Raw genomic sequence first — 22,766 nt, 5'->3', positions numbered from 1 at the left:
CAGCCATGTCCCCCCTATATCCAGCCATGTCCCCCCATACCTAGATGCCGCCGCTGCATGGTTAATCAGCGTGCGGGGAACATCACAGCTTTCATTTGAATAGCTGTAGTGTTCCCCGCTGCGCCGTGTATAAACACTCCCCCTTGCTCGGGATTGGACAGATCCGTCCAATCCCGAGCAAGGGGGAGTGCCTATACGCGGCAGGAAACACTACAGCTATTCAAATGAAAGCTGTGATATTCCCTGCACGCTGTTTAACCAGGCGGGGGGGGGGTATCGGATGAGGCATCGGGGGCATTTGCGGGAGTACAAGTATTCCCGCAAATACTCGGTATCGCTCCCGATACCGATACTACAACCCTAGTTATTTATGAAAGGCAAATCCACTTTGCACTAAAAGTGCACTGCAAGTACACTTGGAAGTGCACTTGCTTTAGATCCGAGGGGGACATGTAAAATAAAAAACAGCATTTTAGGCAGTCTGCCAAGTTTGTAACAACATGAAACATTGTAACTAACTTCCTTCTTAGATCAAACTTCTGTGTGTAATGCAGGAAGTTTAACCACTTAAAGTCCCTTTTTCTGACACTTGTTTCTCAAGTTAAAAATCAATATTTGCTAGAAAATTACTTGGAACCCCCAAACATTATATATATATTTTAGCAGAGGCCCTAGGGAATAAAATGGCAATTGCTGTAATATTTTATGGATAGACTAGGTGTCAGTGACATAGTCAGCACTTTCATGTTTTCATGCTTTGGCACAGAAAGCTCCACTCCCAGGAACAGAGACGATACATTTGCTATTATTCCAGAAATGAACTGTAGCACAGCTAATGGAATTACCGCACAATTTCTAAGAACTGTGGACTCGGTACACCTGCAGCAAGTGTACAATCACATTTAATAGATTGCTAAGATTTACATAAAGAGCTCTGGCTGGGCCTGTTCAATGTTTTTTTGCTGCCCTGAGGTGCCGCCAGCTTCCATCTGCCCTGCTTGTTAATAAATGGCAATGCAATATAGAGATGTAATTAGTTTATCCCAGACATGTGGTTGGTGTTCTCAGCTGACAAACACATTGTCCTGGCTCTTCTACCTGCGTCATCCCTCTGCACTTTCCTATTTAACCTTATCAGTGACGGAGACCCTGTGTTCAGCAAGGCCCTAATAAGATCATCAGAGATCTACATCACACAGGAAAAGAAGGCCACCCTCGTCTCTCAAGTGTGGCTTTTAGAAAAGGAAAATCTTCTTCCGGCTTGCATTGCCTTCTGTCTATATGGCAGTGGCTGCAAACCAAGAGGCTTGTGTTTGATGGGTAAATATTTACACCTCCACAGTAAAGAGCGTGATCGACTTCAATGCTAAACCTGCTTAAACAAAGTCTAATTGCATTTAAAAAGCAGTTCATCTGATCATCGCTCAACATTTTTTGCTGCTAATTATAAAAAATTCCCCATATATCCAGCGTAAGGCGTATTGAGGAGCGGATATTTGCCTTTTCTATAATAACGGCATTTCCATATTGACATTAAATATTTATTTTTGCTGGGCGCTCCCAATGGTCTGATTTACATGCTGAGAACCTAGCTTAGGTTTTTTTTTCATTGAATTTCTCTGATTTTTACAGAGAAGGAATAGGAATAGGATGGATGGCTCACTGAGGTTTTACTTTGCTCTATTGGAATATGTTTTACATGATTTTCTTTGGTTGTTTGTCAACCCTATTAAATGCACACAGACATGGGTGTGCACAGCCTATGGCATTAGGGTGTGCACCCCAAAGCTAAAATACACATGGGCGTGTGTGTGTATTAAAGATGAGCTCCGGCGTGTTCTCACAGTCCATGTGCAGAGCCCGCCAGGAAGTCGGCACCGCGCTGCGCTAATTACAGGCAGGGAGACATTTCCCAATGCTCGGCTGCAGAGATCGGGAAATGTCTTGCTGCCTGTGATTAGTGCAGCGCAGTGCCAACTTCCTGGCGGGCTCTGCACATGGACTGTGCGCAGGGGAGGACTGACAACTCATGGGGCTTCCGGGCAATAGAAGATTACACACATCTCTCTCTCTCTCTCTCTCTCTCTCTCTCTCTCTCTCTCTCTCTCTCTCTCTCTCTCTCTCCCCCTCCCTCTCTCTCTCTCTCTCCCCCTCCCTCTCTCTCTCTCTCTCTCTCTCTCCCTCTCCCCCACCCCCACTAGTGAAGTCGCTCCGACTTCAGAAAAGGTTCCTGTACTACTTCAATCCGACTTCTAGGTGACTTGTACCCATTGATTTTCAATGAAAGTCGCCTTCAAATTCGGATCGTGTCTTAACTGAAGCAACAATACAGGCAAACCCCTCCCACAGAGCAGATTTATTGTTTGATTGGCCACTGAAAAGTCGCCTGTTCTGGAGGCAACTTGAAGTCGCCTTGTAAGTTGCCCCAAGTCGCGCTGTGGTGTGCGCTCAGGTCGTGTCCAGGTCGCCTCACAATGTCGTGGCCAGAGTCGTGTTGCCCCTGTGTGAACCGGCTTTTAAAGCGGTGGTTCACCCTGAATTTTGACTATGGCTGTATTAAACCACCAGCCATCGACAATAACTGATCCGTTTTTTTTTGTATAACAATTTCCCCCGACCAGCGCTGTCTCCTGGGAATGAGTTATGAGAATCCCAGGAGACGCGCTGTGCTGTAATCCCGCGATATCTCGCGGGTCACGTGACTCAGCAAGCGGGTCATGTGACGTGGGCGGCGACGAGAATACTCCATTTCTTTCACCGTATCCCGGAAGGACAAGCTGCTGGGCCTCACAGTGCCCACAGTAAAGATGGAAACGTCCATCTCGGGATTTTAAAACATATCGTTTTCGGGAGAAATGCAATGCAGCGGGCTGAAAGACTGGGAGACACGAGTGCTTATTTGAACAAGGTAAGCGCGGCAGAAGCACCCAAAAAAAAAAAAAACGAAAACCCGCGGAACCCCCGCTTTAAGCTAGTGCATTGTTGGTTCACTTACCTTTTCCATCGATTTCCCTTCTAAATTTTTTTTTTCTTTGTCAGAATTTCTCACTTCCTGTTCCTCCTCGGTAAGCTTTCCCCCATCATCTGAGCCGTTCCCTTAATTTGTAAAGATTTCCTCTAACTTCCTTTTGGCAGGAAGTGAAGGGAAAGTGAAGTGAAGGGAAATCTCTGCAAAGGGACAGGGATGGTAAAAAAATAAACTGACAGGGGCTATAACCCTCCCTTACTCTATCCAAAATGGAAACGTTTTGCCTATAGTTCTACTTTAAGCACAAATTTCTGATAATTTTATGGAGAGGACTAAGAAGATATAACCATGCCAATAGTGGAGCAGAAAACATATAGCACAGTGAGGAAGGTTTGTGGTCCAGGATGATAGGACAGTCAGAATAAGAAGCAGCCTCTCAGCCCAGTCCGCTCCATAAGACTGGCGATACACTAACCGTGTAGTGCAAGCCCGTGGGGACTCTTTCCGTGCTGCCCCCCTGCAAAGTGCTGGCCTGGGCCCTGTTGGCCTAGGCCAGGATACAGGATACAGCACTGCTAGGGGGAGTACAATTGAGTGAATCGGTAGTGGAGAAGGATCTGGGGGGTTTTAGTTGATCATAAGCTCAATAATGGCATGCAATGCCAAGCTGTGGTTTCCAAAGCGAGCAAAGTCCTTTCTTGTATTAAGAGAGGTATGGACTCCAGAGAGAGAGAGATATCATTTTGCCCCTGTACAAATCAATATGCAGTTCAGTTTTGGGCCCCAGTTCTCAAAAATGATATCAGGGAACTGGGGAAAGTGCAGAGAAGGACAACTAAACTGATAAGAGGCATGGAGGAGCTCAGCTATGAGGAAAGATTAGAGGAACTGAATTTATTCACTCTTGAGAAGAGGAGAATAAGGGAGGATATGATCATCATGTACAAATATATAATGGGTCCATATAGTCAACTTGGAGTTGAGTTATTCACTGAGGAGAACGGGGGCACTCTTTACGTCTAGAGGAAAAGAGATTTCACCTCCAAATACGGAAAGGTTTCTTCACAGTAAGAGCTGTGAAAATGTGGAACAGACTCCCTCCAGAGGTGGTTCTGGCCAGCTCAGTAGATTGCTTTAAGAAAGGCCTGGATTCTTTCCTAAATGTACAGAATATAACTGAGTACTAACATTTATAGGTAAAGTTGATTCAGGGTAAATCCGATTGCCTCTCGGGGGATCAGGAAGGAATTTTTTCCCCTGCTGTAGCAAACTGGATCATGCTCTGCTGGGGTTTTTTGCCTTCCTCTGGATCAACTGTGGGTGTAGAATTGTGTATATGGGATTGTATGATTTATATTTTAATTGGTTGAGCTGGATGGACCTGACTAACTATGTAACTTTTTGGGATGAGAAAGAGGGACATTTAGCAGAAAGTATAAGGCAAAGGACAACCCCGGCTGTGCCCCTTTTACATGGACCGTGAAGAATTATTGGTTGGATAAAAGCGCACGTTATTTTATTTTTTTCTCCACTTCTTTTTCATAGTACTGGCTTTTCAAAATAATATGGTATCCAATGGGAAATCCTTTTGTTTTAGGAATGTACAATGTTGGTGTAAGGATGCTTGTTATGTATATGTGATAGTACAGCTCAGCATGCATTGGGGACGAGACTGTTGTCATAATGCTGTCACATTCCTTTAACAGGTAAGGCCTCTCTGCTTACTTTCCAATGGAGGACTCTCTTTCTCGTCAGAACACAGGCGTGATGCCATACCTGGTGGCTACATCTCAGATCTTGGGGGTGGCAGTATTGGCCATCACAGGGACATGGCTGTCCCGTTACAGAGGAGGCTTCTCATGGGAGGGACCAGAGCAGTTCAACGTCCATCCACTGTGCATGGTGCTAGGAATGGTATTCCTGTGTGGTGATGGTAAGTACACATGATGTTCAACCCACTACATATAAAACTCCTATGAATGTACATGGGTGTTCAGGGTGTCATTCTTTGTTAATAGAGTTGCTCCTAATCAATTTTTTTTTTAAATGGTGCAGATTACTTAGAAAGATGGTTTGTTGTAGTAGTCCTGCTTCATGATTGTTTCTGGTAAATACATAGGGCCAGATTCTCGTAGATCCTGCGGCGGCGTCGCGTAAGCTATTTACACTACGCCGCCGCAACTTACTGGAGCAAGTGCCGTATTCCTCAAGCACTTGCTCCGTAGTTTGCGACGGCGTAGTGTAAATGGCCCGGCGTATCCCCGCGTAATTCAAAGGGGGCGGCTTGTATTTAAATTAAGCGCGCCCCCGCGACGATTGAACTGCGCATGCGCCGGGCTGAAAAATAGCCCAGTGCGCATGCTCCAGTTCACGACGGAAAACATCAATGACGCCGACGTGAACGTCATTGACGTAAAGTCGTATTCAAGAACGACTTAAGAAAACGACGTAACCGACGGAAAAAGCCGACGCGGACCCAACGCCATACTTTTTTAGTTTCAATGTTTTTTTATTGTTTGCATATAAAAAGATACAAAAAGTGTTACATCCTCGTACGTATTATAACAATACACAACCAAATGTTTTTCCCCATTTTCCCCTTATCTTTTCCTACCCTCGTTCTTTATAATATTGTGAATAAATGAAAGACCACTTGTTTCTAAACTGTCATAGCTCACCTCCCACCCCGCAAACCCTCACCCGCCCTCCCACCCTCCCATCACACCGTGAGCCGGTTTTTGAAGTTAATCTACTTAGTTAAATACGTCTTCCCCATGAAGGAATACCCGATAGCGGGTTAAGATATTTATTGAATTTGAATGGCGATTTTTATATAGAACATCCTGTTTCGTCTAACCAGGGTTTCCACATCCTCACAAACTTACTATAATTCCCCTGTCGAGTAAGTGTCACTCTTTCACTCCAAATCATTGTGTTAATAGTTTCAGCCCAAGATTTGACAGTGGGTGGCATATGGGCCTGCCACCTCAACGCAATTAACTTCCTCGCCTGGAAGAGGCATCTCAGTACCACTTCAAGGGAACTGGCTGGCACTCTATTTTCCTCTATGCTGCCTAGCAAGCATATCTTAGACTCAGCTTCTAGCTTAGTTTTAAAAGTTTTATTTATTATGTCCACCACCTCCTCCCAGTATCTAAATAGCTTAGGACATTTCCACATCATGTGGATAAGATTGCCTGTCGCTCTGCACCTTGGGCATTCGTCAGTACTTCTCCACCCGAGATTGAACATTCTCCTGGGGGTATAGTATACTCTATGCAAGAGAAACAGGTGTGATACCCTCTGAGATGGGGAGATCGAAACCAATACCCCCCTCCTCAAGATCGCACTCCACTGTTCCGTGGTCATTTGACCTAAGTCTTTCTCCCATCCTGTCCTGCTCTTGATGGGGCCTGCCCTACTTATGGTTTTAGCTCCTATTCTAGAGTACAACTCAGATATCAGGCCTTTAGTTGTTTTTGAAGAGGTTATTTTCAGGAGGGTGGGGGCCGAGGACCATACAATGGGTTGTAACCCAAACTGGGCTTGGATAGCATGTCGTATCTGTAGATATCTGTAAAATGTTTTATTTGTTATATTGAATTCCTGTCGCAAGTCTGCGAAGGATTTCATCTGTTCTCCATTGTACAGTTGGTTTAAGCGGCTTATCCCTTGTCTCTCCCATTCTTTACATCTCTCAATGTCTTTTAATTCTCAAGTTTTGATTGCACCAGAGGGGGGCGAATATTGTTATTCCCTTGTAGCCCATACTTAACATGGCATACGGCGGACTGGCGTAAGTTTACCCCTCATATAGCAGGGGTAACCTTGCGCCTACGGAAACGGCGTAAACGACGACTACGCGACGCAAATTCGTTCGGGAATCGGCGTATCAGGCTCATTTGCATAGTCAAATGAGACCTGAACGTAAACGCCACCTAGCGGCCGGCGGCGAATTACATTTAAGATCCGACAGTGTAAGTGACTTACACCTGTCGGATCTTGGCCGTATGTATGCGAAAATGATTCTAGGAATCGCTCGCATAGATACCCGGGGCCAAAAACAGATACGACGGTGTTTCCTGAGATACACCGTCGTAACTCTTCTGAGAATCTGGCCCATATTGATTGCACTGAACATAGAAACATATTTTTCCAATTAATTTTAACTTTGTCCAAAATGGACACTTGTGTCCAGACTATGGGCATTAAACTATTTACATATTTTAACAAACCGTAAAGGAGCTTTAAAGGGGTTGTAAAGTTTTTTTTTTTTCTAAATAGGTTCCTTTAAGCTAGTGCATTGTTGGTTCACTTACCTTTTCCTTCCATTTCCCTTCTAAATGTTTTTTATTTATTTTGTTTTCTTTGTCTGAATTTCTCACTTCCTGTTCCTCCTCAGTAAGCTGTTCTGGCTGACTAACCCCCAGCCAGAACGGCTCGGATGATGGGGGCAAGCTTACTGAGGAGGAACAGGAAGTGAGAAATTCAGAAAAAGAAGGGAAATCAAAGGAAAAGGTAAGTGAACCAACAATGCACTAGCTTAACCGCTAAAGGACCTGGCCAGTTTTTGCGATTCGGCACTGCGTCGCTTTAACTGACAATTGCGCGGTCGTGCGACGTGGCTCCCAAACAAAATTGGCGTCCTTTTTTTCCCACAAATAGAGCTTTCTTTTGGTGGTATTTGATCACCTCTGCGGTTTTTATTTTTTTCGCTATAAACAAAAATAGAGAGACGATTTTGAAAAAAATTACATTTTTTTTACTTTTTGCTATAATAAATATCCCCCAAAAATATATATATATAAAAAAAAAAATGTTTTCCTCAGTTTAGGCCGATACGTATTCTTCTACCTAAATAAACGTTTATCGATTGGTTTGCGCAAAATTTATAGTGTTTACAAAATAGGGGATAGCTTTATTGCATTTTTATTAATTATTTATTTTTTACTACTAACGGCGGGGATCAGCGATTTATTTTTTTTCCTGACTGCGACATTCTGGCGGACACTTCGGTCAATTTTGACACATTTTTGGGACCATTGTAATTTTCACACCAAAAAATGCATTGTTTACTGTGAAAATGACAATTGCAGTTTGGGAGTTAACCACAAGGGGGCACTGATGGGGTTATGTATGACCTCATATGTGTTTCTAACTGTAGGGGGGTGTGGCTGTAGGTGTGACGTCATTGATTGTGTTTCCCTATAAAAGGGAACACACGATCAATGACGCCACCACAGTGAAGAACGGGGAAGCTGTGTTTACACACAACTCTCCCCGTTCTTCAGCTCCGGGGACCGATCGCGGGACTCCAGCGGCGATCGGGTCCGCGAGTCCCACGGTCACTGAGCTTCGGATCCCACGGCTGGGCTTAAAGGGTGCCCAGCCGTGCCATTCTGCCTACGTATATCGGCGTGAAGGGGTCCTTAAGTGGTTAAAGGAACCTATTTAGAAAATAAAAACCGATCCTTTACAACCCCTTTAAGACAAGCTGTCCCCAGTCTCTCTAGCTGATTTTAGGGAAGTACAGTGCATCTAGAAACAAGTATTCACAGCGCTTCACTTTTTCCACATTTTGTTATGTTACAGCCTTCGTTATTCATAATTTTCCTTAAAATTCTATAAATAATACCCCATAATGACAACATGAAAGAAGTTTGTTTAAAAATCTTTGCAAATGTATTAAAAAAAGAAGAATTTGCACCCACTTCCGGGGATAGACTCCCTCTGCTCTGAGCAAAGAGCCGTGACTGTCAGACGATGGCTCTCTTCTCTGCCCCTCCAGTGCTCACTGGAGTTCTGGGTTGTGGAGGGGGAGGGAGAAGCTGGCTCAGTTTCCCAGAGAGGCTGAGCCAGCTGCCGGTCCAGGCATGTGGGTGGATCGCGACAGTAAAGTAAAGGCCATAGCTGTTGAGTCAGCTGTCTGTCCCCACCCCCATGCTCCTCTGTCCCCCCCCCCCCCCCTCTTCTGGTCCTCCCCCCCTGCTTCTCTGTTCCCCCCCAGGTGAGCGCTGTGGGAAGGGAGAGGAGGTGAGCGCTGTGGGCAGGGAGAGGAGGTGAGCGCTACGGGAAGGGAGAGACAGAGGAGCGGAGGGGGCGGCGGTCCGCTGTCACTGAAGCCGGCCCACTGAGCCATCGGCCCACCGGGAAACTCCCTGTAGTCCCAATGGCCAGTCCATCCCTGTTCAGCACTCCCTTCTTTTAGAGCTTGTTTGGTTTTTAAATGAAAAGCAGACATTGATGTGCACTTTCAGAACTGGAGGCCGGAGACTCGACTTGTGATGGTTTTGCAGGCCGAAGTTCATTCTCTGAATCATCTAAAGCTGAGTGTCCTGTTCTCTAGACGTGGAACACAATCACGCCTCTTTATTAGAATGACAGGAAAGTTCTGTTTCCTGGTTACTCAGCTTGATCTGAGACCTGAAACATGATCGTTCGGTGAACTGTACAATTAAAAGGATGCAGGAATAGCGTGTAAGTGTGTCATTGCATGGATTCTACCAATTAGTTACCGACAGAGGCCTGCATAATGGAAATCTCTACCAACACAAAGGCTCATTTACAAATCTTCATAGGCTTCTGATCACTTTCTTGGCTGCTTAGGAGAATGTGTCTCGGTAGAAATCTGAGAACTTCCATTGTTGATTTTTTTTTTTTTTTAGGCTTTTGCATTTTTTTAGAAGAACCTGTCGGTATAGAAATCTGAGAGCTGCCATTGCTTTTTTTACTTCAGGGTCCAAGGCAGTAATTATTTTCCTTGCTTCTCTACTTGATGAAGCACAAACAATGTGCATATAAGGTTTTCTGTGCATGCATATTCTTTTTTAGCGGTCAGTAGCTTAACAAGCAGTGATTGTTATTTGCTATATGATCACACACATGCCCTACATTACATTTAAAGGGACAGGCATCCTCCATACATGCAGTTCATTCTAGTTATTCTGCTTCCTTAGTAACCTTTCCCGACGTGCTGGTTGGACATTGTGTTAGAATGATGGTAATCTGTAACCATATTGGGCTCTGACAGTAGAGTTCTGCTATATAGCATATTATGAGAAAGGTATTCATAAAGAAAACTCAAATATTATTACTTGCTGTATTGAAAAATAAACCGTATATACTCGAGTATAAGCCGAGTTTTTCAGCCCTTTTTTTTGGGCTGAAAGTGACCCACGCGGCTTATACTCGAGTCAGTGTACCGTGACATGCAGACGGCGGCCGGGCAGTGTTAAAAAGTCGCGCTCCTCCATGTCCAGTTCCGTGATAGGCGGAACACTTAGTTTCCCAGCAGACACTGTGTTCAGTGTTCCGCCTATCGCAGACGCCGTGATAGACGAGAGGACAAGAGGTCCAACTCGGTACTATCAAGGTGTACCTAATAAAGTGGCCGGTGAGTGTAATGTGATTCGCAACATTGATGAAGAGTTTTGAAGTGTTTAGATCTAAGAAGATGGATCTGTCCCATCAGTTGTAATTGGAATAATACAGGTAGGTTGCCCAAGTATAGTAAACGGATGCAGCAAACCGATTGGTGCAACTTCTGCAGACGAGCCCCGAGGCCAAGTAAAAGAAGAGAGATAAGCTGTGTGAATTCCAAGATATTAGATAACAAGATCATATCTAGGATTTATCTAACCTTTTTCTTTCCAACTTGGCTCTTCTACAATGAGATGTGAAGAAAAGTGTACACAGTGAGGCATGATACCAAACACACTGAGAAATACATACAAACACTTGGAAATCTTTGTCTGATCAGCTGAAAAGTAAAGGTCCAACCTCAGTGCCAACAATGCGTTTGGTATTGGCTGTGTGAGCGAGAAAATCCTCTTTTTATGCTTCCCTTTTGGTCCTGGTTTTACTTTGTTAAAGCAATGAAGTCCAATTTTTAGTTGGAAATAACAAACACTATGATTATCTTCTCTGTGCGGTTGGTTTTGCCTAAAGCAACCCAGATCTTCCTCTTCTAGGGTCCCTCTTTGGTGCTCCTGGCCCCTCCCTCCTGACGAGCAGCTTTCTATGGGGGTCACCGAGCCAAGCCACAGCTCCCTGTGTCCATTCAGGCATAGAGCCGCAGCCCATCCCCACACCCTTTCTCTCCTCATTGGCTGACTGACTTTGACAGTAGCGGGAGCCAATAATGCCGCGCTACTGTCTGAGCCAATGAGGAGGGGAGTCCCGGGCTGTCGAGACACTCCTACAACATTGCTGGATCTAGAGGGACCTCAGGTAAGTATTAGAGAATCCGACGGGGGGCTTCTGCACACAGGTTTTTTTTATCCTAATGCATAGAATGCATTAAAGGGTTTGTAAAGGATTTTTTTTTTTTATCTTAATAGCTTCCTTTACCTTAATGCAGTGCTGTTTTCATGTCCTCATTGTTTGTTTTTGATCTCAAGTTGCTGTAATTCTTCTCTGATCTCCACACTTCCTGGTTGTCTGTTTCCTGATAACCACAGTGCTGGGAGCTTTCTCTCTGTGGTCACTAATCAAGGAGGTGTGATTACTGTGGCCCAGATTCACGTAGGGAGCGCGTATTTGTGAGCGGGCGTAACGTATCCTATTTACGCTACGCCTCCGCAACTTTGACAGGCAAGTGCAGTATTCTCAAAGCAAAGTTGCGGCGGCGTAGCGTAAATAGGCCGGCGTAAGCCCACCTAATTCAAATATGGAACGTAAATGACGCTTTTTACGAACGGCTCATGCGCCGTCCGTGAAAGTATCCCAGTGCGCATGCTCCAAATTAACCTGCAAAAAGCCAATGATGCACAGCCCTATTCGCGAACGACTTACGCAAACGACGTAATCGACGGAAAATTCGACGCTGGCCCGACGTCCATACTTAACATTGGATGCGCCTCATATAGCAGGGGTAACTTTACGCCGGAAAAAGCCTAACGTAAACGGCGTATCTGTACTGCGACGGCCGGGCGTACGTTCATGAATTGGCGTATCTAGCTGATTTACATATTCTAGGCGTAAATCAGCGTACACGCCCCTAGCGGCCAGCGTAAATATGCAGTTAAGGTACGACGGCGTAGGCGACTTACGCTGGTCGTATCTTAGAAAAATTCTGGCGTATCTGATTCTTTGAATCAGGCGCCAAGATACGACACCTTAAACTCAGAGATACGACGGCGTATCTCCTACGTGAATCTGGACCTGTGTGTCTAAAACCCCACAGCACCAATCAGTTTCTTTTTCCAAACCATCACTGCCCTGTATTGGCTCTGTGGCTCTGTACAGAAGAGAGGCAGGAAACAACATGCAAAAACAAAACTAGAAACTACAGGTACATTATATGATTGATTTTTACCTATTTTTAATCGTTTTTAAAAGGAATCAGTTAACTATTATGTCTCTATACCCTGTAAACAGTCATTTCAGCAAAAAAATGTTTTTATTTACAACTCCTTTAAAGTGATTGTAAAGGCAGAAGTTTTTTTTATCTTAATGCACAAACAAATGCCACTTCAGGGTTTTGGAACTACAAACAAGTTTGAAAACCACGTTGAAATCTTTTGGTTTGAAGAACGGAAGTTCTACCTTCTCTTTCAGCCATTGTTGAACCCGGGGTTGTGTCTGACGTGCTGAGACACCGAAAGAAGTGAAAGATTGAGGTGGAGGAGAGAAAACTCTATGGAACTGGTGGGAGCAGACCTTCATGCTGAGGCAGATTTATCTGCATTTTTAGATTCCTTGTTTGCCAAGGATGTTTATCGCCCACTGAAGCCTCGTACACACACACGGTTTTCTCGGCAAGAAACGGCAAGAAAACTGCTGGCAGAGCTTTCTTGCCGAGTATACCGAGCGCGTGTACGAGGCTTTCAGGTTTCTCGTCAAGAAAACTGCCCAGAATCTAGACGAGAAAAATGGAGAACCTGCTCTCTATATTCTTGTCTTCCCTGCGGAGAAACCCGAGCTTGTGTATACTTACCTGTCTCCATGGAAACCCGCGCATCTTGAAATGACTTTGACGCATGCGCGGTAGCTTCCAAGGCATAGGTAGGGTGAAGCAAGATGGCGGCGATGGCATCAAATGTGCCACACGCATGCTCGTCGTAGTCAATGACATCACCGCGTTCGTGCCATTCAAAAGAACGGCGGTTCTTTTGAATCGTACGTGTGTACACTCGGCCGGCAAGAGATTCTCCTCAGGAAAAACATTTTTTTTCCCTGACTAGAATCCAGGCCGTGTGTACAGGGCTAGAGTCCAAAGAGGTGGAAGAAGACTTGTGAGTTTGATAACTGGAACTTGCCTTTAAGGAATGCAAAGAACACTTTGATACAGGATGGGAGGGCATCAGCATGCGCAATTTTTCTAATAAAGCTTTTTAATCTTGCCCTCTGATGTCTTTTCATTGGCCCAGATTCAAGAAGCTATTGCGCCCACGCAACCATAGGTTGCGCGGCGCAATAGCTGTTTTGCTCCCGCGTAGCGAATGCCCCTGATTCAGGAACATCGCTACGCGGACTGCAGCCTAGGATATGACAGACATAAGCCTCCTTATGCCTTCATATCTCAGGCTGCATTCTTGCGTTGTCCGCTAGGGGGCGCGGCCATTGTGATCGGCGTATATAGTATGCAAATTGCATACTACCACCGATTCACAAAAGTTGCGCGGGCCCTGCGCACACAAGGTACGGAGTTTCCGTACGGCGACTTTAGCGCAAGGTTGCTACTGCTATAGCAGGGGCAGCCAATGCTAAAGTATAGCCGCCCTTCCCGCTCGTGAAATTTAAATTTCACGTCGTTTACGTAAGTGATTCGTGAATGGCGCTGGACGCCATTCACGTTCACTTAGAAGCAAATGACGTCCTTGCGACGTCATTTGCCGCAATGCACGTCGGGAACGTTTCCCGACGGAGCATGCGCTGTTCGTTCGGCGCGGGAGCGCGCCTAATTTAAATGATTCCCGCCCCCGGCGGGATCACTTACATTAGGCGCCCTTACGCAGGGCTAATTAGCATAGCGCCCGCGCAATTTACGGAGCTACTGCTCCGTGAATCGCGGGCAAATCGAAATATTTGCGTGGGCGCAGAGAAAAATCTTTGCTCTTTGCCCACGCAAATATTGCGCGGATCTACCTGAATCTGGGCCAGTGAGTTCATCTAGCGAGGAGCCAATAAGATCATGTCTCACAAAGGGTAGTTGTAACAAGGGGTGATAACTGTTAGACAGGCTTGGGGGGGGGTGAATAGAGGGTCCGATCGGGACATGATCGGACAGCCTGTGTAAAAAAGGGGCATTAGGATAAAACCAGGTTGTCAATCGCCTCCCGCACATCAAAGACACCTCCTGTCCTTTTGTGGTAAATCACAAGACCGTAGCCCCTGCTATCTGTGCAGGTCATTGGGCATAGATCAGCACCCGGGGGTAATGCTTAGAGATGGGGATGAGGGCTTTAGTTATGGACTTTTGATAAAAAAAAAAAAAAAAAAGTTCAGCATTTTATTATCTTTAACCACGCTCTTTAAAGTCATAGTAGTTTAAGTGGAACTGTGGTAATTACCGACTAATATAATTGATGTGCCTCTTTCATTGCCACAGCTTTATTGGTGTATCGAGTGTTTAGACATGAAACAAAGAGAGCAACGAAGATACTCCATGGAGCACTACATATCCTGACACTGATCATCTCTCTTGTGGGTGAGAAAACTGCAAATCTCTGCATACTTTACCAGTCTAGAGGGCATAAGACCGGCCATAGACGAGTCAAAAACCGAACCTTCCCGTTGATTAGAAAAACGGAAATGGCGCATACGATTGTGCCATCATTTGTTTTGTTTAAAAAATATATATCCAGCATGATGGATCAGGCACTTTAAATTTTGGCAAGAAAATAGTGGGTCACAACTGGCACAATAATGATGTGGAAAACAAACGACCTGGCGATCGACAAGAAATTTTGTTTGGTTTTCGACTCCTCCATGGCCTGCTTAAAGTGGATGTAAACCCCAATTTTTATTTTTTGATGTCACAATGTAGAGAATAAGATTTCCTATCATATGTGCCCAGTCTTGCCACACAGAGTTAATCCAGCGCTGAGCAATCTCTTTTTATTGTTCAGTGAAATAAAACAGACTTCCAGATAAAGACCAGAGTCCTTGCTTGAGTGACAGGTTATTTACATATCTCGTGCACTAGCTTGCAGACATGCACAGCTTCTTGTCTATGTATATTCGGATGGCTGTTTACACTGAACTGTGGATCACCCCATATTTTGAAAACATTTAATCAAAACACAGGAAAGACAGCCAATCCTGGGAGAGCTGGAGAGGAGAGGAGAGGAGAGGAGGAGAGGGGAGGGGGATGTGAATTGTGCACTTTACAGAAGCTGTGCATGTCTGCAAGCTAGTGCACGAGATATGTAAATAACCTGTCACTCAAGCAAGGACTTTGGTCTTTATCTGGAAGTCTGTTTTATTTCACTGAACAATAAAAGAGGATTGCTCAGCGCTGGATTAACTCTGTGTGGCAAGACTGGGCACAGATGATAGGAAATCTTATTCTCTACATTGTGACATAAAAAAATAAAAAAAAGTAAGAGTAATCATCTGTGATGTATACGTTTGATAATATATCTGTATTTTATTAGTCTTGCCTTGCCTACAGGGTAAGGATGCCAATAACCCTTCCCACCAGGAATCTCCATGGCAGGAAAGAACACGTGTACTTTGTGTATATAAGATGATTGCTGTAGCTATTTATTGTGGTGGGAAGAAGACAAGAACACTTGACTTGTAATGATAGACCTAAAAATGTGAACACTGCTTACTGGAGAAGAATATCCCTGCCAAATATTATACTCTGGTGCAAAATATTTTTCATTGCAATTTTGCAAACTAGTGTGTACACATAACTACAAGGGGCTTAGGATATGAGAAGTGTGCTTTATTCATTCACAAATTATTGGCTGTTATTTGAGAGGATGGGGTTCCTGCTGGTGCTTACAAGCAGTATTGTTACTGCCAGCCACTAAAAATGGGCACTCTTCTGCCAATAAATGGTTGCCAGTAAAAAAAATGGCTGTGACGCTCGGCTTGGAACTGCACAGCTTTGGATTGGAGCAGCACAGAGACCACCCAGGTGCCTCCTACAATGTGTTTGGGTGATGTCACTGTGCAAGGGAGCGGCCGAAGCCTTGTGTGCGGGACGGGAGTAAGGCAAGCCAGGATTGGGACTGTCGGTGCTGTTTGGACTGAAGTGACCACCTGGCACGCAGAGAGACTGTCACTGTGACTCAGGAGGGGACGTATGGTGTCAGTGAGGTGTCATCCTCATCTGTGCTGCTGCACACTGCTGTCAGTGTCACTGTGAGAGTCAATTTCATGTGTGTGCCGCACATACGACATCCACCCAGAAACAGAGCCGCACCGCTCCTCTGTAATTTGATGGTGGGCAGGCAGGTGGGCGGCAAGTGGTTAGGGACTGGATGTGGCCCTTTGCTAGCATTTATTTGGCCCTTGGGGAACTATTCCTCACAGTGATATGAGGCACTATTCCTCCCACAGTGGGGCATCATTTTTGCCACTGACACTAATGGTGAAGCACTATTCCTCCCACTAATATCAATGTTTATGCATCATTCCTCCCATTGACCCCAACAATGGGGTACTATATCTCTCCCTGATACCAACAATGTGGTACTATATCTCTCCCTGATACCAACAATGTGGTACTATATGTCTCCCTGATACCAACAATGTGGTACTATATCTCTCCCTGATACCAACGCTGGGGTACTATTCCTCCCCCCGATACCAACGCTGGGGTACTATTCCTCCCCCCGATACCAACGCTGGGGTACTATTCCTCCCCCCGATACCAACGCTGGGGTACTATTCCTCCCCCCGATACCAACGCTGGGGTACTATTCCTCCCCCCGATACCAACGCTGGGGTACTATTCCTCCCCCCGATACCAACGCTGGGGTACTATTCCTCCCCCCGATACCAACGCTGGGGTACTATTCCTCCCCCCGATACCAACGCTGGGGTACTATTCCTCCCCCGATACCAACGCTGGGGTACTATTCCTCCCCCCGATACCAACACTGGGGTACTATTCCTCCCCCCGATACCAACGCTGGGGTACTATTTCTCCCCCCGATACCAACGCTGGGGTACTATTCCTCCCCCCGATACCAACGCTGGGGTACTATTCCTCCCCCCCGATACCAACGCTGGGGTACTATTCCTCCCCCCGATACCAACGCTGGGGTACTATTCCTCCCCCCCGATACCAACGCTGGGGTACTATTCCTCCCCCCGATACCAACGCTGGGGTACTATTCCTCCCCCCGATACCAACGCTGGGGTACTATTCCTCCCCCCGATACCAACGCTGGGGTACTATTCCTCCCCCCGATACCAACGCTGGGGTACTATTCCTCCCCCCGATACCAACGCTGGTGTACTATTCCTCCCCCCGATACCAACGCTGGTGTACTATTCCTCCCCCCGATACCAACGCTGGTGTACTATTCCTCCCCCCGATACCAACGCTGGTGTACTATTCCTCCCCCCGATACCAACGCTGGTGTACTATTCCTCCCCCCGATACCAACGCTGGGGTACTATTCCTCCCCCCGATACCAACGCTGGGGTACTATTCCTCCCCCCCGATACCAACGCTGGGGTACTATTCCTCCCCCCGATACCAACGCTGGGGTACTATTCCTCCCTCCCGATACCAACGCTGGGGTACTATTCCTCCCCCCGATACCAACGCTGGGGTACTATTCCTCCCCCCGATACCAATGCTGGGGTACTATTCCTCCCTCCCGATACCAACGCTGGGGTACTATTCCTCCCTCCCGATACCAACGCTGGGGTACTATTCCTCCCCCCGATACCAATGCTGGGGTACCATTCCTCCCCCCGATACCAACAATGGGGTACTATTCCCCCCCCCTGATTCCAACGCTGGGGTACTATTCCCCCCCCCCCAATACCAACGCTGGGGTACTATTCCTTCCCCCCCCCTCGATATCAACGCTGGGGAACTATGCCTCCCCCTGATACCAACAATAGGGTACTATGCCTCCCCCTGATACCAGCGATAGGGTACTATTCTTCCTCTTACAGCCCACAAACCCTGAGGTCATGTTTCTTCTCACTGATGCTGGGCCCAGGACATTTTCTACCCCCACTTTCCACAATCCGGCCCCCTTATAGTCTGAAGAACCATAAACTGGCCTTTTGTTTGAGCTGTTTGGAGACCCCCTGCTCTAGTGAAAGGACCGATGACAATGTGGCCCAGCTAAGCGCATCCTGTCACAGATATGCAGGTGGGTATGGGCACTTTTATTTCTTTCACTTTTTTTGGCAGCAGTAAAGACCCCTTATGTTGTGTCCAATAACTATAAATTGTTACCTAGAAATGTCTTCAGTGGTCACTAATTGTTATAGCGAAACTCTCAGACACTGAGCAGAAAGCAAAGCTAAGGAGTCAATGGGGGCTATTTACTAAACCTGGAGCATGGCACAATCCTGGCGCAGCTCTGCCTAGAAACCAATCGGCTTCCAGGTTTTATTGCCAAAGCTTAATTGAACAATCTGACCTTAGAAGCTGATTGGTTACTATGCACATCTGATTCTGAGGGCTCCAGTTTTAGCAAATCTCCCCTAATAGCGCAATGCATGTGGAGGCAAAGGGAAATGTAAAATTAACTGACTGGCATTTGTGTTAATTTGTTGCTTTTTTCCAGGGATCGTTGCTGTATTTCAGTTCCACCAAAAGAAACAAATCCCCGACATGTACAGCTTACACAGCTGGTTAGGCATTGCTACATTCAGCTTCTACATCCTGCAGGTAAGATAGCAGAAGCATCTTCTGAATGTGTGTATACAGTAGTAAGGTCAGCAAGTCACAAGCTACATTTCTCTGGTTTGGGATAGCCATAAACTGCTGTGTGAGGCTTATTGACCATAAACAATGGAATCTATAGAGAGGAGCTTATGCAGGGTGCACACTATGGGGAAATCCAACTGAGGAGTTTGAGAGGAGCTTGTTGTACTAACTATGCGATGTTAGTACAGTGATCTCCATGCTGAGCTATTGTGTTCTCACAGGGGGCTTCCCACCCTGGCTGCGAGCGCTGATTTGAATGCTTCAGTCGCACAAGCTGCTGTACACGTGGAATGCCAGCCAGTTTCTGTTGAACGGCCTGATGTTTGGCCCATGTGTACCAGGCTTTAGGTTAGCAATGAGAAAATGTGTTTGATGCTGTGAGCCTGTAAATGCTTAAATAAATTACACTGGGGCATCAGAAAAATGATAAGAAGCTAATAAATGCAAAACGAAGGGATCAACACTATTCAATTCCTGGAAAGTAGATGTCCTTTGGTTGGCGCAATCAATCAGCAACTCTAATTTTGTCTTTATAAACTCGATTTTCCACTACAATGGTCATCCTAAATCAGCAGAGAGGGAAGATGAGTCTGTATTATTGGGAATTGTGTATTACATTTCTGTGGCCCCTTAGACCGCTGCCTGCACCGGCTGACCTTGCCACTCGTGATCTATGTGATCGGCATTGCCTAACCTTGCCACATTCCTTTTTTTTTAGTGGATACTTGGCTTTATCGTGTTCTTCGTGCCTGGAGTGGCCTTTGCATACAAAACTTTCTGTAAGCCTCTACACGTATTCTTTGGTATGGGACTTCTGGTGACTTCGATTGCTACATGCCTGCTTGGCCTTACAGAGAAAGCGCTCTTCTCATTGCCGTGAGTATATTTCGCCTTTGTAGGTCAGAACATGGTATGTTGGTCTCGTGGGACTCGCATGTCGTGTAATTAGTGCCAAATCTGTTTACTTATTCATCGCACTGGTCTCCGGCTTATCTACATAGGCCCAGATTCTTAGAGGAGATACGACGGCGTATCTCCAGATACGCCGTCGTCTCTCTGCGGCCGGTCGTATCTATGCGCCTGATTTTTAGAATCAGTTACGCATAGATATCTGTTAGATTCGAAAGGCGTAAGTCACTTACGCCGTCGGATCATAACTGCATTCTTAAAGCGGTGGTTCCCCCTTAAAAACAACTTTTTTTTATTCCACTGCCCCCCCACATTCCATCACGATTAAGGCACATATTTTTTTTTTCCTGCTGTACATACCTTTGTACAGCATATTCACCCGTGCATCCGGGTTGCGAGTCCCGCGGGAGTTCACATGCTGTTGATTGACGTTTTGCCCAAAAACGAGCTCTCCCCCCGTCGCGTAAGCCGCGTCACGATTGGCGAAAGGAGCCGAACGGCGATGCGCATGCGTGGACGACGCAGTAAATTTACGCCGTTTACGTTAGGCTTTTCCCGGCGTATAGTTTCCCCTGCTATATGGTGGCATAAGTGCGGCGTAACAATATTAAGTATGGCCGTCGTTCCTGCGTCGAAATTTGAAAAAGTTGCGTCGTTTGCGTAAGTCGTCCGTGAATGGGGCTGGACGTCATTTACGTTCACGTCAAAACCAATGACGTCCTTGCGGCGTACTTTGGAGCAATGCACACTGGGAAATTCCATGGACGGCGCATGCGCCGTTCGGGAAAAACGTCAATCAGGTCGGGTCACAGTACATTTACATAAAACACGCCCCCCTGATCCAAATTTGAATTAGGCAGGCTTACGCCGGCCGATTTACACTACGCCGCCGCAACTTACGAAGCAAGTGCTTTGAGAATACAGCACTTGCCCGTGTAAGTTGCGGAGGCGTAGCGTAAATCAGATACGTTACGCCCGCACAAATTTACGCGGATGTACGAGAATCTGGCCCCAGTGTCTTTATCAACTGTCTGTATTCATTCAATGCAACAGTTTGTGTTTTATCCAGAAGTGAAAACTAAAAGCTGGGTAATGAAACCTTTAGTCTGGTGAGGCAATACAGGGATTTCTTATAGAAGACTCAATAAATGAGGCCTGCAGAGCATTTCAGTTCTTCTCTGGGATTCTCCATGACTGCCTGCAGAGTAACTCATCCTGCCGAGATGTTCTTCCCATACTCACAATCGGTGGAATAGAAATGTAATTTGTAAAAAGAAAATACATGACTATGGTTACCTCTTTCTTTTTTGTAGAAATGATTTGGTAAGGGTTGCTGGTTCTCATCGGAGAAGATGTTCGCTCCTCTTATAGTGGATGATGATAACTAGACTGTTGTATAATTCTATTATGGGAATTATGTTTGTTTGTTTGAAGTGTGAATTGTTTAATATCTGTAAGTAAAACATTTGTGTGTTTTCGCACAGTACACATTATGGTTATATTAGAATATAATCAGAAGTCGTTTTTTTTTAAAGCCGGTTAAACTCTTACATGATGATCATTATTTTATTTCAAATCCAAAAGCTCCTCCTAGTGGTCACCTATGGATCAGCAAATGTGATCCACATTTAAAGGAAATCTACCATGAGATGCCATTGTGGCCGTCTCCCTCATTGCCTTAAATCATGCTGACCTTCTGACTTCTGTAAATCTCTGATCCAGAACAATTGTGCCGATCAGGGCTGTGAACTTCACGTGATGCTCCTGTGACTCAAGTTTACCGAACTCTGGGACAAATGGCATTTCCAGATAAGGTCCGCAGTGGCAGCCCCTGGATTTCTCTTATGACAGGTGTTCTTTAAAGTTGACGTTTAGTTGTGCCAATTTTTACATAGCTGCATTGGTCCAGCTTGGATCGATGTATGTATGTATGTGCCATACCTATGGGATCCTGTGGAAGCTGGATTTCCGTGTAGTAGGCACCACTACTACATTGATCTCCTCTAACTTCCATGTCCTGTGCCATTCAGGGGAAACGTTTGTACCGTATTTATCGGGGTATTGTGCGCTCCGGCGTATAGCGCGCACCCCTAAAGTGGACCCGCATTCCTGTAAAAAAAAAAATTTTTTAGTACTTACAGTTTTGGTGTCTTGTGCGGCGTCCATCGGCGGCCTCGTCGGGTCTGGCGTCCGTCTGCTGCTTCGGTGGTGTCCTCCTCGTCGGGTCCGGCGTCCTTCTGCGGTGTCCTCCCCGCTCGATCCCCGCCCTGAGTTTGAACCACTGCGCCGGCACATACCGAGCGCAGTACACTCGGGTAGGCTCAGCTCCTCTTGCGGTTACGTCCTGTGCGTCCTGTACATCCAGAACGTGACCGCGAGAGGAGCCGAGACTGCCCGACTATACCTGAGTGTACTGCGCTCGGTATATGCCGGGGCAGTGGTTCAAACTCGGCGCGGGTATCGGCGTATATCACGCACACCCACGATTTTGCCCAGAATTTCAGGGCAAAAAAGTGTGCGGTATACGCCGATAAATACGGTATTTCCTTAAGAAATACAAAGTGCTCTGTAGATTTGGATAAAGTGGAGATGCTGGGTAGTGAGGTCACAATCTCCACCTCATCCAATCAGAGAACAGTGTGCATTCAGTGAGAGAATACAAATTGTTCTCTGGTGCCTGTGCTGAGTGAGCGACCACCCCTTGTACAGTAAGCAGTAGGGCAGCTGCTCAGAATAGGACTGGAAGTTGGTGGCAATTACTGTAGTAGTGCCTTTTACAATGATTTACAGGTTCCATAGGGATCCACAGTTATGGCAATACATATATAAACTTGAAAGGATGAATGCACTCTAATAAAAGAAAACGGCTTCTTTATTTTCAGCAGTATAAAAGGACATGTACAGAGTGGCTGCAAAAGAAGGGAGACTGCTAAAGCGTTACATGCTGTGTAGCACCTAATTTATTATGGATCAACCTGACTTTCATGGCACATACATACTTGCATTGGTCAGAGCTGGACCAGTGAAATGATG

The 22,766-nt window shown here is 45.9% G+C and overlaps 1 protein-coding gene across 2 annotated transcripts in view; it reads left to right on the top strand.

Annotated features, from left to right (window-relative positions):
- The window catches only part of LOC120919015 (cytochrome b561), a 189,342-nt gene that overhangs the window by 163,565 nt on the left and 3,011 nt on the right, over window positions 1-22,766 (top strand). For both annotated transcript variants that reach the window (XM_040330955.1, XM_040330954.1), the window contains 4 exons: window positions 4,675-4,901; window positions 14,520-14,618; window positions 18,682-18,785; window positions 19,543-19,700. In XM_040330955.1, the coding sequence (XP_040186889.1) occupies window positions 4,700-4,901; window positions 14,520-14,618; window positions 18,682-18,785; window positions 19,543-19,700 (563 nt within the window). In that variant the 5' untranslated portion in view covers window positions 4,675-4,699. The remainder of the gene's footprint in view (window positions 1-4,674; window positions 4,902-14,519; window positions 14,619-18,681; window positions 18,786-19,542; window positions 19,701-22,766) is intronic.

Source organism: Rana temporaria, chromosome 12 (assembly GCF_905171775.1).
Source record: "Rana temporaria chromosome 12, aRanTem1.1, whole genome shotgun sequence".
Classification (NCBI taxonomy): Eukaryota; Metazoa; Chordata; class Amphibia; order Anura; family Ranidae; genus Rana; species Rana temporaria.
This window is presented reverse-complemented; position numbering and strand designations above follow the sequence as displayed.